Consider the following 18,745-nt stretch of genomic DNA (forward strand, 5'->3'; position numbering starts at 1 on the left):
TCATCCATGCAGTCTTTAAATGCCTTCCATTGCATATCCACCATCAACCCATTAAGAATCAATCGCCAGTCTATCTTGGCCAATTCACGTCTCATACCCTCAAAGTTACCTTTCTTTAAGTTCAGGACCCTTGTTTCTGAATTAACGATGTCACTCTCCATCCTAATGAAGAACTCAACCATATTATGGTCACTCTTGCCCAAGGGGCCACGCACAACAAGACTGCTAACTAACCCTTCCTCATTACTGAATACCCAGTCTAGAATAGCCTGCTCTCTCGTTGGTTCCTCTATATGTTGGTTTAGAAAACTATCCCGCATACATTCCAAGAAATCCTCTTCCTCAGCACCCTTGCCAATTTGATTCACCCAATCTATATGTAGATTGAAGTCACCCATTATAACTGTTTTACCTTTGTTGCATGCATTTCTAATTTCCTGTTTGATGCCATCCCCAACTCCACTACTACTGTTAGGTGGCCTGTACACAACTCCCACTAGCATTTTCTGCCCCTTAGTGTTTCGCAGCTCTACCCATATCGATTCCACATCCTCAAAGCTAATGTCCTTCCTTTCTATTGCGTTAATCTGCTCTCTAACCAGCAACGCTACCCCACCTCCTTTCCCTTTCTGTCTATCCCTCCTGAATATTGAATATCCCTGGATGTTCAGCTCCCAGCCTTGGTCACCCTGGAGCCATGTCTCCGTGATCCCAACTATATCATAGTCATTAATAGCTATCTGCACATTCAACTCATCCACCTTATTACAAATGCTCCTTGCATTGAGACACAAAGCCTTCAGGCTTGTTTTTACAACACTCTTACCCCTTATACTATTATGCTGAAAAGTGGCTCGTTTTGATTTTTGCCCTGGATTTGCCGGCCTGCCACTTTTACTTTTCACCTTGCTACCTATTGCTTCTACCCTCATTTTACACCACTCTGTCTCTACGTTCACACATTTAAGAAACCCTTTCCCTTTAACTCCATCCTCCACTATCCCATTCGACACCCCACTCCCCTTATTCAGTTTAAAACCACCCGTGTAGCAGTGGCAAACCTGCCTGCCAGAATGCTCATCCCACACCTGTTAAGATGCAATCCATCCCTTTTGTACAGTTCCCCCTTACCCCAAAACAGATCCCAGTGATCTAAGAATCTAAATCCCTGCCCCGTGTACCAGTTCCTCAGCCACACGTTCAGGTCCCATATCTCCCTGTTCCTGCTCTCGCCAGTACGAGGAACTGGAAGCAAACCGGTGATAACAACCCTGGAGGTCCTGCTTTTCAGCATTTTTCTGAGCTCTCTAAAGTCACGCTGCAGAATATTCATCCCCTTCTTTCCGACATCGTTTGTGCCGACATGCACTACCACTTCAGGATGTTCACCTTCGCCCTTGAGGATTTTATGTATTCTGTCCGTGACATCCTGGATCCTGGCACCAGGAAGGCAGCACACCATCCTCGCATCCCGTCTGTTGCCGCAGAAACCCCTGTCCGTACCTCTCACAATGGAGTCTCCCACTACAATGGCGTTGCCTGCCTTAGGCCTTTTTGGTTTTGGCTCAACAGCCCTATTCGCATCGCAAGCCAGTCCGCCACTCAGTGTAAAAACGTCTTCTGTCCCGACAGCTTCTAAGTGGGTGAACCTGTTCACAAGAGGTACAACACCCGGGGACGTTGGCATTCCATGCTACCCTCCCTTTCTCACTGTCTCCCACCTTCTCTCTTCCAGTACCTTAGGTGTAACAATCTTACTGTAGGACTTGTCGAGGAACGACTCCGTTTCTCGGACGAACCGGAGGTCATCCACTTGCTTCTCCAGTTTCCCAACACGGTCCTTCAGGAGATCTACCTGGATGCACTTCTCGCATTTGTAGCAGCCAGAGGCACCAGCGGTGTCCTTGACCTCCCACATACTGCAAGCATCGCACTGAATCAGCTTGCCTGACATCTCCTTCTTTCGTCTCTACCTCTCAAGCGTATTGCGTGGTCTCCTCGCCGAAGACTCTCGAGCCAAGGACTCACACTTTACTCACAAGGCCGCTCACTCACTGCCGCTCCCTAAGAGCAGTCTTGCTTAAATTGACTGATTTACCAATTTACAAACCAAATTCCTCAGTTTTCAACTGTTTTCACCCCTCTGACTCACTTCTCTCCTCCCACTTGGGCTAGAGCCAATCAGTCTGATCTCTTGCTAATCTCCTCCTGCTGTTGTTCCCAAACCTACAGCAGTTCTGAGTTTCCCTCCCCTGTCAATGAAAAGATACACAATCTAGAAAGCATGTACTACCAGCTTCAGGATTAGTTTATTCCCCACTATAATCACTCAACTGAACAGACCTCCCATTAACCACAGTGTAGACTTGATCTTCCAATCTACCTCACTGCAGATCTTGGGCTTTTTCCTCTGCAACTGTACCACTATAATGTTGTAATACCAGATTCTGCACACTGCTAATTTTCTCTTTGGTATTTTCTACAACCAGCTGGTGTACTTGTGGTGTACTTGATTGTACTCCTGCAGAGTATCATTTGATTTGGCTGGACAGCATGCAATCAGTTGTTTTTCACTGCATCTTGGTACACATGACAATATCCATACCAATGCCATTTTGCTTACATGTATGAATTGGACCAAAGGGTCTGTTTCTATGCTGTATAACTCCAATTTCATCTCCTTTACACACTTTCAAATCACTGGATATTTTCAAAGTGATTTAAACCACATCATCTTCCAAAAATAGCTTGCGAATTAAATGAAACGCAAAACCACATACAAAATTGAGCAACATTAATGCACCCACAAATATTTAGGCAATTCTTACCTCTCCTCTAAATAATGTCAATGTCACAGTACAAGCACTAATTATACCTAAATACTCATGTTATTCTAAATATAAAACACCATGTTTCCATATAAATCTCTTTTACAACACTCCACATAACCATTACAGCAAAGTGTTCCATGCTGGTGAATTCATGTAATGCCTCTATTTTTTAGTGAGTCCTAGTTATAGTGCACTTTACAGGAATGTTATTGTAATAATGCAGAAAATAAAATCACATCTGAGAGTCATAATTCATCAGACCTATGGTTTAACTATATAATTCAATAAAAATATTAATGGAAAAATAACTTTGACTAATGTGAAAAGACTCCACCCTGCCTGAGATCTGCTGCATTGATCAAAGCACAAGCGGTTTCATTTCTCCTTCGTTGCTATCTCCAGCAGTAGTTGAAGAACAAAATCTGACCTTGGTTCTTTGAGGAGAAATCCTCAATCCTGATTGTCAACACCCTTCTGGCCCTGGTTTCCAAATGCTGGCCTAGTCTAAGCAATCTACTTGGTGAACATGTTGGAAGATCCACCTCAACAGTAATTTCCGAGTTTTCCACACCCAGCATTCACTGCCATTTCAGGGTGATGTCCACCTGTGATCACCTCATATTTACATATCTGAAAGAAAGACTGCCTTACCTTCAAAATAACCACCTTGTAGATATATTCCTATAATACTCTGTTTAAATTCATTGATACAGTGATGACAGTTATGAGAAACCCAATGTGTTGTTGAGAGAACATTTGTTGCCTTGTCTCCTCCAGATTATGGGTAAGAAATAGAATCAGACAGAAGAATGATAATAACCAGAACTCTGTCCAATGCATCAAAGCCTGGTTGACATGTCATTGACAATAACTAAAACTATGCACATTCTTCAGCACAGAGTGATAAAGGGGATTCATTATTACATTGTTCAATATCCTCTACACCCTTTACCGTAAAACTTTTTCTGGCAGCTCAGACAGATTTGAATGGCCAGTATTTGATATGTTTTCCAAAATATGATTTTTCTTCATCAATAAAAAAGGGAGCATGCTTAAGATACTCTGCAGGTCAGGCAGCGTCTATGCAGAGACAAAGGAGCAACAGCATTTCAGGTTGGTGACCTTTCATCGCAACTAAGCAAAGTTGGAATTCAGACATGTTTTAACTGTACAGAAAGAGAACAGGTGGAGACTGGAGGGTGGAAAATGCTGTGCCTCTATTTGCAAGGTGCTGCAGGGAAAAGCCTGGGAACTACAGGACCTTGAACCTAACATCTGTGGTCAGAACATTGCTGTATAGTATTCTGAGGGATAGTATGTATATGCATTTAGATAGACCAGAGCTGATTAGGGATAGTCAGCACGGTTTTGCATGTGGGAGATAGTATCTCATGAACCTGATTGAGTTTTTTAAGATGTGACTACAAAAGTTGATGAGAGCAGGACTGTAGACATATATATGGAAGGCGTTTGACAAGGTTACACATGGTTGATTGCTCTGGAAGGTTAGATCGCACAGGATCTAGCAGAGACAGCCGAATGGATACAAAATTGGCTTCTTGGAAGGAAGCAGACGGTGATGGTGGAAGGTTCTTTTTCAGACTGGAGGTTTGTGACTAGTGGTGTGCCTCAGCGTTCGGTGCTGGGCCTGTTAATGTGTGTCATCTACATCAATGATTTGGATGAGAACATACAAGGCATGATTAGCAAGTTTGCAGATGATAAAAGTGGGTGATTATAGGTAGCGAAGATGGTTGTCTGAAATTGCACCAGGATCTTGATCAGTTGGCCAGGTAGATTTTGGGAAATCTAACCAGGGCAGGACATTTCTATTGGCCTTCATCAGTATAAAGTATAGAAGTTTGGTGGTCATGTTACAATTGTATAAAATATTGGTGAGGGCACATTTAGAGTATTAAGTGAGCTCTACTGAGTGAGCTAATAATGATACTAAATATTAAACTTCTTTTCAACACTCTTCCCATCTCTTCAATGCAAAATCTGCACATGATAGGCCATCTGCCTAGTATTGGAGGGAAGCTCAAGCCATGAAACTTTGTATCTGTCCCAAGCCAGATGTAAAGCCCCATCAGTCAATCTCTCCACACTATTAACCTCCAACACTAATAACAGCAACAAACAAAGGTATTCAAAGCAAAAGAACAGAAATCCCTCCCGTTTCATGCACCTTTTTCTCTGGTTATTTCAGAGGTATACAGTAGATTAGTGTTTGATTGAACAGAGGAAAGTACCCTTCAGCCCATCATGTCCATGCCGACTATAATGCCAATCCTCTGAACAAACTGGGTTCAATAATGACCAACCCCACTCACCCACTCCATGCCCTGAAGGTGATCAAGAGCAGCATCTTCAGTCAGAGGCTGATTGCACCAATGTGCAAAACTGAGAGACATAGGAAGTCCTGTTTACCAGCTGCTATAAGGTTATATAATGCGCATAAATAACTGCACTTTTTTTTAATTAATTGTATTTTAACTTGTATTTTAACTTGTATTTTAACTTGTTAAGTATGGAAGCCATTTGAGGAAATGTGTGGTGTTATGTTTGTCTTGAAGCTGTCGTGGCACTGTAATTTCCTGTAAAGGATTATTAAAGGTATAATCAATCAATAATCAATCAATCAATCAATCCTAAATAATCCCATGTATCTGCACGTGGTCCAAATCCTCCTTTCCCTGCCTGTTCATGTGCCCATCTAAATCCCCCTTAAATGCTGCTGTCATATCTGCTACCACTAGCTCCTCAGGAAGTGCATTCCTGGAAGCTTCTACCCTCTGGAGGGAAAAAAACCCCTTGTAAATCTCCTTTAAACTGCCCCATCTCACCTTAAAGCTTTGCCCTCTGACAATTGACATTTCCACCCTGGGGAAAAAAGACTGACTACCTACTCTATCTATGCCTCTCATAATTTTATATACTTCCGTCTGGTATCCTCTCAAACTCTAACGCTCCAGAGAAAACTAACCAAGTTTGTCTAACCTATTCTTATAGTTAACTAGACCAGGCACGTGGCATGTGTAATTACTCAGGGTTGGCACTGGGCAGTCAGTCGACCTTTAAAAGTCGTTACAAAAACACCCATGCACAGAAACCGCCCCCCCCCCCCCTTAAAACCACGCGTGCGCAGGTCGGTCCTGTAAGCAGTCAGTCAACATTTTTTTAATCTTTAAAAAACGCGCATGCGCAGATTGGTCTCCAGATTGTGGGCATGTGCAGCACCTTGCCCGCAGTCCACAGTGCAAAGGCAGGATTTCAGCTGCCTTTATTGTCTGTTGTCAGTGAAGGCTTGAAGCAGCGTCCACGGCACGCGAGTTGAACATAGTTACTCGTATTACGCATACTGTGGATGAAAGGCATGGGAGAATTATGCCTTCCTAAGATCGATTATTAAAATAATAACCATTTAATGATAAATACCGAATTTAGTAAATTAATTGGAAATCTTTACTATTTATATTTAATAATTACCTTTTTATAATTTTAGTCAGGAGAGGGAGGGGGGTAGAGAGGGAGGGGGGTAGAGAGGGAGGGGGTAGAGAGGGAGGGGGAAAGAGGGTAGGAGTGAGGGTAGATAGGGAGGGGGCATCTCCCTGCTCCACCCCTCCCCATCTCCCTCCTCCACAACCCCCCCCATCTCCCTCTACCACCCCACTCCCCACCCCATCTCCCTCCTCCTCATTTTCCTCATCCTCCTCCCCGCACTCCCATTCCCTGCCCCAGGACCTATCCAGGTCATAGAGCAGTGCCAGGGCCTGGAACTCGGCCTGGTTCTCGTTCTCAATTCAATTCAATTCAATTCAACTTTATTGTCATTGCACAAATACGAGTATAGTTACAACTAAATGCAGTTTAGCGTCTGGTCATAGTCATAGTGCAAGATAGTAGAAGTAAAACTAAAAATACAAAATAAGCATACAATAAAAAAAAAAAATACTGGTTAACAATGTGTGGACTGTGGATGAATTAAAACTGGTACATAGGCAATAACTGTATACAAATGGGAGAGTCTAGAGATAGCTAGCGACGGGACTCGGAGTTCAGCAGTGTAATGGTGTTGTTGAAAAAGCTGTTCCTCAGCCTGCTTGTGCGAGACCCGAGGCTCCTGTACCGCCTCCCTGATGGGAGGAGGGCAAATAGTCCATGGTTAGGGTGAGAGGGGTCCTAGATGATTTCCCCGGCCCGTCTCAGACACCGTTTTCGGTGGAGGGCATCCATGGCAGGGAGCGGGGCACAGATGATGTGCTGAGCGGTTTTCACCACCCGTTGCAGTGCCTTCCTGTCAGCTGCGGTGCAGCTGCTGTACCATACCGTGAAGCAGGTGGTCAGGATGCTTGCGATGGTACAGCGGTAGAAGTTGGACAGGATCTGGGGGGACAGGTGAGCTTTCTTGAGCCTCCTCAGAAAGTAAAGGCTGTTGTTGTCCAGGTGGGTCAGGGCAGAGTGTAGGGCCGCAGATATGGAGTCCTCTGTAGACCTGTTGGTCCGGTAGGCAAACTGATGGGGGTCCAGTGTGGGGGGGAGGCTGGCTTTGAGGTGAGCCAAGATCAGCCGCTCAAAGCACTTTGCGATGACAGGGGTGAATGCCACTGAGCGGAAGTCGTTGAGACTCCCTGAAGCTGACTGTTTGGGCACTGGCACAATGGTTGAGGTCTTGAGGCAAGTAGGGATGACACCCTGGGCCAGTGACAGATTGAAGATGTCGGTTAAGACCAGGGATAGTTGTCCAGCACATGCCCTGAGCACACGCCCGGGGATGCCATCGGGGCCGGCAGCTTTGTGTTCATTCACCTTGCACAGTGCGCCTTGTACAGCAGAGGTGGAGAGACTGAGGGGTTGTTCGTTCGGGGGTGGGGCAGCTTTGATGGCTGGTGTTTTGTTGTCCCGGTCAAAACGAGCATAGAAGTAGTTTAGCTCGTCAGGAATGGAGGCGTTGTCTGGGGGGGGGGGGGGTGCTAACTTTATGGTAGTCGGCAATGGACTTGACGCCTTGCCACATGCGTCTGGGGTCGGAGTTGTTTTGAAAATGCTCCTCGATCTGCCGTTTGTGTTTGAGTTTAGCGCTCCTGGTTCCCTTTTTCAGGTTGACCCTGGATGAGCTGTATCCCTCTAAAAGCGGCATCGCGAGCCTTCAGCAAGAGTCTGACCTCTCTGCTCATCCACGGCTTCGGATTAGGGAAGGTCTTTATTTGTTTATGGGTAGTGATGTTTTCGGTGCAGAATTTTATATAGTCCAAAACGGATGAGGTGTATGTGTTAATGTCCACTTGGGAGTCAAAGGTGGCCTGAGTGGCAGTTTGCTGAAACTGTTCCTGTAATACAGAGACAACCCCCTCAGGCCAAACCTTCACTGTCCTCACGGTTGGTTTCACACGTCTGATGAGAGGTGTGTATTTGGGGAGCAGGAACAGAGAGAGGTGGTCAGACTGTCCCAGGTGGGGGAGGGGGAGGGCTTTGTAGGCTTCAGTAATATTAGTGTATACTAAATCCAGAATATTGTCTCCTCTGGTTGGACAGGAGACATGTTGATGGAACCTGGGGAGTACAGTTTTAAGGAGAGACAGAGACAGAGACAGAGACAGAGACAGAGACAGAGACAGAGACAGAGACAGAGACAGAGACAGAGACAGAGACAGAGACAGAGACAGAGACAGAGACAGAGACAGAGACAGAGACAGAGACAGAGACAGAGACAGAGACAGAGACAGAGACAGAGACAGAGACAGAGACAGACGCACACGCACACGACGAAGACTTTTACTTATATATATATATATATATATAGAGAGATACTCTCTAATCCAGACAACAACCTGGTGAACCTATTTGCACCCTCTCCAAAACCTCGGACATCCTTCCCTTCATGCAGCAACAAGAAATGAACACAATAGATCAAATGAGGTCTAACAATAAAGGGTTACACTGGAACAATCTCAGAATGTCCTGCAGATTTGGCAAAGTTTCTACCCTGTTGGAGCATGCAAGTATTAAGTTAATGGATATAAACAAGGTTTAGATATTAGTAGCTATAAACAAGAGCCTTGATGTTATTTTTGCATTCTAAGTCACCTCGCATCCTGCTCACCCTTTACCAACCAATGAAAATCAGAGCAACAAACTAAACTCAAATAAAACCATATGTAGGATATTATCAGTCTTAATTCATAAATAATTCCACTTTTGGCATAGTCACAGCAGCAGGAAGAATTGACAATTTAGTTAGTACTTTATGAAGTACAGCATGGAAATGCAAAGAGATCTTTGCACTGATGAAACAATTGACAAACCCAGCTCATCTTACAACTGTGGCAATGACAACCTGTGATTTACATACATGATGCTTCAGCCAGGTACAGTGATGGAGAGGACACGAAAGAAAATGCTGCAAGCATTCAGCAGATTAAGTAGCATCAGTGGATAGAGACAAAGTTAACATCCAGGTCAACGACAGAAAACGTGCATGTTTTAAGTTACAGAGAAGGGGGGAGGGATGGGAAAAACAAAGGGAATGCCTGCATTTGGGGGGAGACCAAAGGTAAATGGAGGGCACAGATTGGTGTCAGCTGAGAGAGGATGGAAAAGGCTTGATAATGTGCCCTGGGGTCTGAGAGCATCCATGCTCCCTTCTCTACTTTGATGACATGCTGAGCTCTTAACATTGTGTTTGCTTCTCATATAAGCAACATCATAATTCCTCTTTGTGACTTTCGACGGCGAGATACGGCTTTAGAGATACGGCGTGGAAACAGGTCTTACAGCCCATTGAGTCCGTGCTGACCAGCAATCACCCCATTCACTAGCACTATCCTATCCACTAGGGACAATTTACTATTTACAGAAGCCAATTAACCCACAAACCTGCACGTCTTTGGACTATGGGAGGAAACCGGAGCACACGGAGGAAACCCACGCGGCCACAGGGAGAACGTACAGTCAGCACCCATAATCAGGATCAAACCCAGGTCTCTCTAGCAACAACTCTACCACTGTGCTGCCCATTGCTTTCAATGGAAATCCTGAACAGTTAATTTATGCATCTTGTAGGATCTGGACATCACTGGACAGGCCACCATTTATTGTCCATCCCATGTTCTACTTGAATAGAGTGGCTTGCTGGGCAATTTGAGAGGATATTCAAGAGGCAGCCACTTAGAATGGGTCTGGCATGGCTTGTAGGCCAAATTGGCCAAGGCCAAAAGATTCACCTTGACTGAGGTCCTTTTATTTCTCACTGGATTGCTACTTGCAGTCTCCATTTAAAACTAGTTAAAGTAAAATTGTGCCAATGCTTTGGGACCACCACTAGTTCGCAAGAAACGGTCCAAAACTGTATAGATTTTATTCCTCCCTCACCTAAGTATTACTAGGAATATACAGGCCAGCACCATTGGCCGGTTTCCTTGTCTGTTTTCAATTTGTGCTTTTTTAGTTCAGTTCTCACTGTGCAGTCACATCCAAAGAGCCATCTGCAAAATAAATCTAACCTGCTCCTGCACCTTTACCTTGGAGTCCTGTCTCTCTTCTTTCACTTTGTATCTCTGTTGTCTTTCTCTCTTCCTTCAAGATGCTCCTTTAAAGCGACCTTTCTGACAAAGCTTTATAGTCACCCATCCCCCATTTCTGTTCATGGACACAAAATGCTGAGTAACTGAGTAACTCAGTGGATCAGGCAGCATCTCTGCAGGTGACCATTCGGGTCGAGACTCTTCTTCAGACCGGTGTAAACCCACATTTACAGTTCATTTCTGTTCATTTGGCACAGGGCCAAGTTCAGTTTGGTAGCATTTCATTACATTTCTTGTAATATTTTACCCTATTAGGGATGCTACATGAATCCAAGTAGCTGATGTTTGCTGTTGCAGTCCATTCAAAGTTGCATGCAAGTGGTTAGTAATTAATTTTAGTCTCTATAATGAACTTGGTCCACAAATCTCCCAAATGGCATGACAATAGTCTATGACATACATGTTCAAAGTCCGACATAATGTGGAGCAGAAAATCATTTACATACATAATTCTTTCAACCCATCACACAACAACTGTGCTGCTATACAACCATTTTTCACCCTTAACTGTCTCTAAATTTCCATTTAATATCAAAGGAATTCTTCACATTTCCAGCAGTGCAGGTTAAACCTGGGCCATTGAACAGGATGCCTTGAAAACTAAATACACTTCAATATTTATTTATCTTGCCATTGCAACAGACATTTGAAAATCACAGGTCTGAAGCAAAACATGTGGAGAGGACAGAAAGTGTTAACTAGAGACCAGTCAACCTTCCACAGATTAAGGCCCACAGAAGGCTCTGTTCCATTCTACAAGATTTAATTCCAATAACATACCCTTCTTATTCTATCCCTCCTTTACCCCAGTGGTGCTGTTATTCACGGCACCAACTTCAAATAATAAACTTCTATATTCTTAGCACATTCTTTCTTCAGGAAGTTTCAAGCACAATTCCTTTGGACCTATTCATACCTAGATCTTATAGTGTCATAGAGTCATACAGCATAAAAATACGCCCTTCGGCACAATTTGCCCAGGGCAACCAAGGAAGCCCCATCAAAATTAGTTCCATTTCCCCGCCTTTGGCCTGTATCCCTCTAAACTTTTCCTGTCCATATACTTGTCCAAATGCCTTTTTAAATGTAGCTATTGTGCCTTCCTCAACTCCATCCTCTTGTCCCATATACCACCACCTTCTGTGTGAAAACATTGCCCTTCTGGTTCCAATTAAATCTTTCCACCTCACCTTGAACCCTCTGGTTCGTAATTCTCCTATCCTGGGAAAAGGAAAAATATTACACATTCATCCCCATCTATTCCCCTTGTGATTTTATACACCTCCATAAGATCATTCCTCGGTCTCCTGCTTCAAGGAATAAAGTCCGAGCCGTGCTGGTTTCCTCTGGAACTTTCAGTTTCCTCACATCCCAAAGACGTGCAGATTTGTAGGTTAATTAGCCTCTGTAAATTGCTCCTAGTGTATATGGGAGTGGATGGGAAAATGTAATCTTAGAACTAGTGTGTATGGGTGATTGATGCATGAATTTGATGGGCCAAAGGGTCTGTTTCCATGCTGTATCTCCAATCTAAACTAAACAGGGGCGACCTCACCAACTGACATCTGTCTTCATCTTCTTTCTCCTTCACCTTCTTAGACAATCCCAAAGGACAACAATATTCCCCCACATATGACTAATGCAGAAACAGCAGACTTATCCACAATTGACTAAAGCCACTGATAGCCACACTGTAAAGACACTTATTTCCACTGCTGGGGCAGCAGATGGGTAGTTTGTGAAGTGATGCTTTCATTCTGCTGCTTACACAAGACTTCTATGTTTTATAGGAGGTAGGATTATATAAATAAGGGGTGTATCAATACAGTAGGGGATTCTTAAATAGGACCAGTTAATTACTTATATAAGATGGGCGGTCAGGAGATGTGCCAATACTGCGAGATGTGGGAATTTGTCGACACCATTGATGTAGAAGATCCCTACAGCTGCAGTAAGTGTTTGAGGCTAGAGGAACTCCAGCTCCGCATTGATGAGCTGGAGACCCAACTTCATACGCTGCGGTACATCAGGGAGGGGGAGTATTACCTGGATGTTTTGTGCCAGGGGATGGTCACACCGACCAGTTTAACTAATTCAGTAGGCAGTGAGCAAGGAAAGGAAGGTGTGGCCATAAGCGAGGCAGGTAGGGGGAACCAGGAGGAGATGTGGCAGGAGCCACAGCCCTTGTCCCTGACGAGCATGACCGAGGCTTTTACTCAATGTAAGGACGGGATCAGGGGCTGTGGGAGGGATGAGCAACCTGGCTGCAGCACCGTGGATCAGGGGGCCATTCAAGAGGGGGGAGTTAGAAGAAAGGCCGTAGTGATAGGGGATAGTATTATTCGGGGGGTAGATAAGGTTCTCTGCGGCCAGCAGAACATGTCCCGAAGGCTGTGTTGCCTACCCGGTGCTAGGGTTAAGGATATCTCTGCGATGCTGGAGAGAAATTTGCAGAGGGAGGGGGAGGATCCAGTGGTCGTGGTCCATGTGGGGACCAATGACATAGGAAGGACGAGGAAGGAGGATCTGCTGAAGGAGTTTGAGCAGTTAGGGAATAAATTAAAAAGCAGAACCTCGAGGGTACTGATCTCCGGATTGCTACCTGAGCCACGGGCCAAATCGGCGAGGGTACGTAAAATTAAAAAGCTGAATGCGTGGCTCAAAGACTGGTGTGGGAATAATGGGTTTGGTTTCTTGGGCCACTGGCACCAGTACTGGGACAGGGGGGATCTGTTCTGTAAGGACGGACTTCACCTGAACGGTGCTGGGACTGGGGTCCTGGCAAATCATATAACTAGGCCAGTAGAGAGGTCTTTAAACTAAGTAGCGGGGGGGAGGTATCAAGGGGGGTAATAACGGCAGGGGTAGAGGAAATAGAGCAGGGTATCAGTGGGGAAGCGGAAAGTCAAAATGTGACAGGAGACAGAATGTGTGAAGATAAAGCTCTAGATGTAAAAGGGGCAAAAACGGAAAGGAAGGGTAGTAAAAATCATCTGAAAGTGCTTTATCTAAATGCACGGAGTATTCGTAATAAGATAAATGAATTAACGGTGCAATTAAGTATATATAGTTATGATATCGTGGCCATTACGGAGACATGGCTGCAAGGGGATCAGGACTGGGAGTTAAATATAGAGGGGTACTCGACAATTAGGAAAGATAGACAGGAAAGAAAGGGAGGAGGGGTGGCCCTTTTAATAAGGGAGCGAATAACGGCAATAGAGAGGAAGGATATTGCGTTGAAGGATCAGGATAGTGAAACAGCTTGGGTACAGATAGAGAATAACAAGGGGAAAAAAACACTAGTGGGTGTAATTTATAGACCTCCAAACAGCTGTGACGCTGTTAGTCAGAACATAAATCTGCAAATAGTTGACGCATGTAAAAAGGGAACTGCTGTAATCATGGGGGACTTCAATTTTCATATTAATTGGGCAAACCAAACTGGGCAGGGTAGACTAGAGGAAGAGTTTATAGAATGTATTAGAGACGGGTTCCTAGAACAGTATGTCACAGAACCAACAAGGGGGGAGGCAATCTTGGATCTGGTCCTGTGTAATGAAGCAGGATTAATTAAAAATGCCATAGTTAGGGACTCGTTGGGAACAAGTGACCACAATATGGTCGAATTCCATATTCATATAGAAGGGGAGCAGGTTGAAACTCAGGCTAGGGTGCTTAGTCTAAATAAGGGGGATTATGAAGGTATGAGGACTGAGCTGATCAAAGTTGACTGGGATAGCAGACTCAAGAATAAGACGGTACATGAGCAGTGGTGTACGTTTAAGGGTCTACTGTATAACCTTCAAGAAAAATTTATTCCTATGAAGAAAAAAAGGGGTAAGGGTAAGAACAGTCAGCCATGGCTCAGTAAAACTATAAAGGATAGTATTCGGCTGAAGGCAAGGGCATATAAGGTAGCCAGAGATAGTGGGAGGGTAGAGGATTGGGAAGCATTTAAAGGTCAGCAAAAAATAACTAAGAGATTAATTAAGACGGGGAAAATAGACTATGAAAGGAATTTAGCGAACAACATAAAAACTAATGGTAAGAGTTTTTATAGCTATATAAAAAGAAAAAGGGTGGCTAAGGTGAACGTTGGTCCATTGGAGGGTGAGACTGGAGAGTTGTTGGTGGGGAACATGGAAATGGCAAAGGCATTAAACGAGTATTTTGTATCAGTCTTCACCATAGAAGACACAAAAAATATTCCAACGCTGGATAAACAGGGGGCGGAAGGAATGGAGGAGCTAAATACTATTAAGATCACCAAGGAGGTGGTATTAGGGAAATTAATGAGACTGAAGGAGGATAAATCCCCTGGGCCTGATGGATTACATCCAAGGGTCTTGAGGGAGATAGCGGTGGGGATTGTGGATGCATTGGTGATAATTTTCCAAAACTCCCTGGAGGCAGGAACGGTCCCAGTGGATTGGAAAATGGCCAATGTAACACCTATATTTAAAAAAGGAAGTAAACAGAAGGCGGGTAACTATAGACCGGTTAGTCTAACATCGGTGGTGGGTAAAATGTTAGAGACAATTATTAAAGAAACACTAACGGGGCACTTGGATAAACATGACTTCATCGGACAGAACCAGCATGGTTTTGTGAAGGGGAAGTCCTGTTTAACGAATCTGCTCGAATTCTTTGAGGAAGTAACAACCCGGGTGGATAAAGGGGAACCGGTGGATGTGGTATACTTGGACTTCCAAAAGGCTTTTGACAAGGTGCCACATAAGAGACTATTGCTAAAAATAAAAAATTATGGGATTGGGGGTAATATATTAGCATGGGTAGAGGATTGGCTAACAAATAGGAAGCAGAGAGTGGGGATAAATGGTTCATACTCGGGATGGCAACCGGTAACTAGCGGGGTTCCACAAGGGTCGGTGCTGGGACCTCAGTTGTTCACAATTTATATAAATGATTTGGAGGAGGGAACCAAGTGTAATATATCAAAATTTGCGGACGATACAAAAATGGGAGGAAAAGTAGGGGATGAGGAGGATAGGAAGAGTCTGCAAAAGGATATAGATAAGCTAGGTGAGTGGGCAACAACTTGGCAGATGAAATTTAATACTAATAAATGTGAAGTCATTCACTTTGGGAAAAAAAATGATAGGGCAAGTTATTTTCTAAATGAGGAGGAGCTGCGTTGTAATGCAACGCAAAGGGATCTAGGGGTATTAGTACATGAATCACTAAAAGTTAGTATGCAGGTGCAGCAAGCAATCAGGAAGGCCAATGGAGTTTTGGCCTTTATTGCTAGGGGGATTGAGTATAAAAACACGGAGGTCTTGCTGCAGCTGTACACAGTATTAGTGAGACCACATTTGGAATACTGTGTACAGTTCTGGGGTCCATACTTAAGAAAGGATGTACTAGCCCTGGAGGCAGTGCAGCGAAGGTTTACAAGATTAATTCCTGCAATGAGGGGATTGACATATGAGGAAAGGTTAAGTAGGCTGGAACTCTACTCTTTGGAGTTTAGAAGAATGAGAGGCGATCTCATTGAAACATATAAGATCGTGAGGGGCCTTGATCGGGTGGATGCACCGAGGATGTTCCCAATGATCGGGGAAACTAGAACTAGGGGACATAGTTGCAGAATAAGGGGGGGCTCTTTTAAAACTGAGATGAGGAAGAACTTCTTCACCCAGAGGGTGGTTAATTTATGGAATTCACTGCCCCAGGGAGCAGTGGAAGCAGAAACTTTAAATATATTTAAGACTAAAATAGATGTTTTTTTAGCTGCCAAGGGGATAAGGGGCTACGGGGAGAGGGCAGGGATATGGACCTAGGTATGGTTAGTATAGTAAGACCTGAGTGATCTCCTGGACAAGTGTCGATCGCCTGGATTGGGGTCGGAGAGGAATTTCCCGGATTTTTTTCCCGAATTGGACCTGGGTTTTTATCCGGTTTTTTGCCTCCCCCAGGAGATCACGAGGTTCTTGGGGTGGAGAGGGGTGATAGCGGTATAAAGGGGAGGGTAGTGTCTTGTGTTCTGTGTCTTGTGTCTACTGTTTGTGGGTAAGTGTGTCTGTTTAGTGTTCAGCCATGAGCGAATGGCGGTGCGGGCTCGACGGACCTGGTGGTCTACTCTCGCACCTACTTTCTATGTTTCTATGTTTCTATGTGCTTTTGATACAAGTCCTTGAGATTCGCAATAACATCCCAAATTGCTACTCCTCCAATGTAAACCGTCACGGGCCACAGATTCCCAGGAGTCAATGGGGATGATGCAGTTCTTCAAGGAACCTTTGAGCACATCCGTGAGACCTTTTCTCTGACCACCTAAGAGCTTTTCTCATGATAGAGTCCAAAACAAAGTTCCTGCTTCAGGAGTCTGCCGTTTGGCATATGTGGCCCACTGCAACTAACCAAGGCCTTCATGCTGCCTCCTATTCCCTCCCTGGCAAGCCCTCATACAATATCATATGACCTCTGAGGTAACTCCTCATTCCAGATAAAAGAGGCCCTGTCTATACAACCTTTGCTATAGCAGGTTTCACCTAAACCTGCAAGACTTCGAGTGCAGCTTCAGCAACAAACTTGCACCTTCTTTTTAGTTCTGCTTTCATACTTACTCCATTGCCTCTACATACCTCTTAAATATAGTATAAAACAATGATAGTGTAAAGAATGGTATACTGAATGGACAGTATAAAGACTCTGTGGAGCTGAAAGCTTTATTCTGATAGCCATAGTATTTTTTTACATCTTTCTCTTATCATTTAAAGTTTTAAAGGAAATTGCTCAGGAAGACAAAGGTGGAAGATTACAAACTTGTTGGATGAGAGAATTCATGAGGTAGGCAGAGCAATTTTCTATCAGACTTTTTGCAGTTTTTTAAGTGAATCCTGGATAGTTATTTCGATCCACATACCTTTGAGGTTGCGCAGCTCCATCTTTTCGAAGCTCCAACCACACGTTTTGTTTTCCAGATCTCTATCACACTTCCTCAACTCTATTCAGAAATACCTGAGCAACCCACTTAGCAGGAAGCCCAAATTACATGAATAAATCAAAACAAACATTTTTAAGCTGCTCCAGCTTTTTTGTTGCAAAATTGTCGGGGGAGTTTAATCATGATGCAGTTTTCCACTGCATTATCTTTGAAGATATGAGAGCAAAAACAGGAACATTCCTCCCAAAAATTCCTCCCAAATCTATTTTCAACAATGTGCCGTTAACTCTCTTACAGCTAATATGAAGAGATGAATGCACCAAATTCATACCATCTGACAACATGTTCCCAAATCAACCACATATAAAATTTGTGGGGAATTTCTTCAAAGTTGTTTTCCCACTCCATTGTATTAATTTTACCTGATCTGGGTGTAAGCCCAGTTACAGATTGAGAAATAGGTTTTGCATTGAAAGGAGATATGGCAGCAGAGAAAAAGACACTCTAAGAAAATTCCCAGCTATCAATCTACATCAACATGGGACAACTCAGAGAGCTTTAGCAAAACTACATCCTGCAAAATCAAGTTCTCTTTGATAAACAGTGCCCAACGCAAAAAAAGGTTTATCTGTACACAGGGACAAAGTTTGCATATTGATTCCATTTTTACTATAACCATTTCCTCATTAGCTATTGTTACACTCTTATACACTCTGTTTTTGAGGAATTACAAGGAGGAATTTACGCAGAACGAAAACCATGTCATTCAGTTTAAATCCCATACGAGTAAGGGCAGTTTGAATGGATCAACTTCCAAACAATCACGTTTAATGAGGAAATAATATTTTTCATATAGTTCACCAATTATCACACACAACAGGCAGGGTCCCCACATGCACCCAATCTACATGACTTGCACTGCTTACAATTAAAATCCATTTAATAAGGACCACCTTATGCCAGAATGGAGTTGAGCCAGCAATTTCTCCAGTCAATCAATTTTAATAAGCATGCAGCTGTAAGAGATTGAAATTTTATTTTGTATGTAATATTGATAGCAATTTATTCTCTTAACGCACTTCTCTGGAAAACAAATGTAGCTTTGGTTACTTTACTCTTTAATTCAACACTACCTTCTGAATGAATTGACTACAAAATCATTTATTCAGCAGGAGTCATATGCCCAGATACCTCCAAACCATTCTCTGAAACAGACTGCTTCATACATGAACACACTGTTTAATAAGTGCGAAAAGGAATCCATTTTGGAAGATCTTACCGTACTGACAGCGCGGACCCTGGAATCCTTCGGGACAGTGACACACTTGGGAGATGCCTTCAGTACATTTGCCTCCATTGAAACAAGCGCCGATCGTGCACATCGCTGGGGAAACAAACATAACAATCCCTTTAAAACGGCG

The 18,745-nt window shown here is 43.7% G+C and overlaps 1 protein-coding gene across 3 annotated transcripts in view; it reads right to left on the reverse strand.

Annotated features, from left to right (window-relative positions):
* LOC116979988 (multiple epidermal growth factor-like domains protein 6) overlaps positions 1-18,745 on the reverse strand; it is a 322,278-nt gene that overhangs the window by 278,022 nt on the left and 25,511 nt on the right. For all 3 annotated transcript variants that reach the window (XM_033032015.1, XM_033032016.1, XM_033032014.1), the window contains exon 4: positions 18,604-18,708. In XM_033032015.1, the coding sequence (XP_032887906.1) occupies positions 18,604-18,708 (105 nt within the window). The remainder of the gene's footprint in view (positions 1-18,603; positions 18,709-18,745) is intronic.

The sequence above is a fragment of the Amblyraja radiata genome, chromosome 13 (assembly GCF_010909765.2).
Source record: "Amblyraja radiata isolate CabotCenter1 chromosome 13, sAmbRad1.1.pri, whole genome shotgun sequence".
NCBI lineage: Eukaryota > Metazoa > Chordata > Chondrichthyes > Rajiformes > Rajidae > Amblyraja > Amblyraja radiata.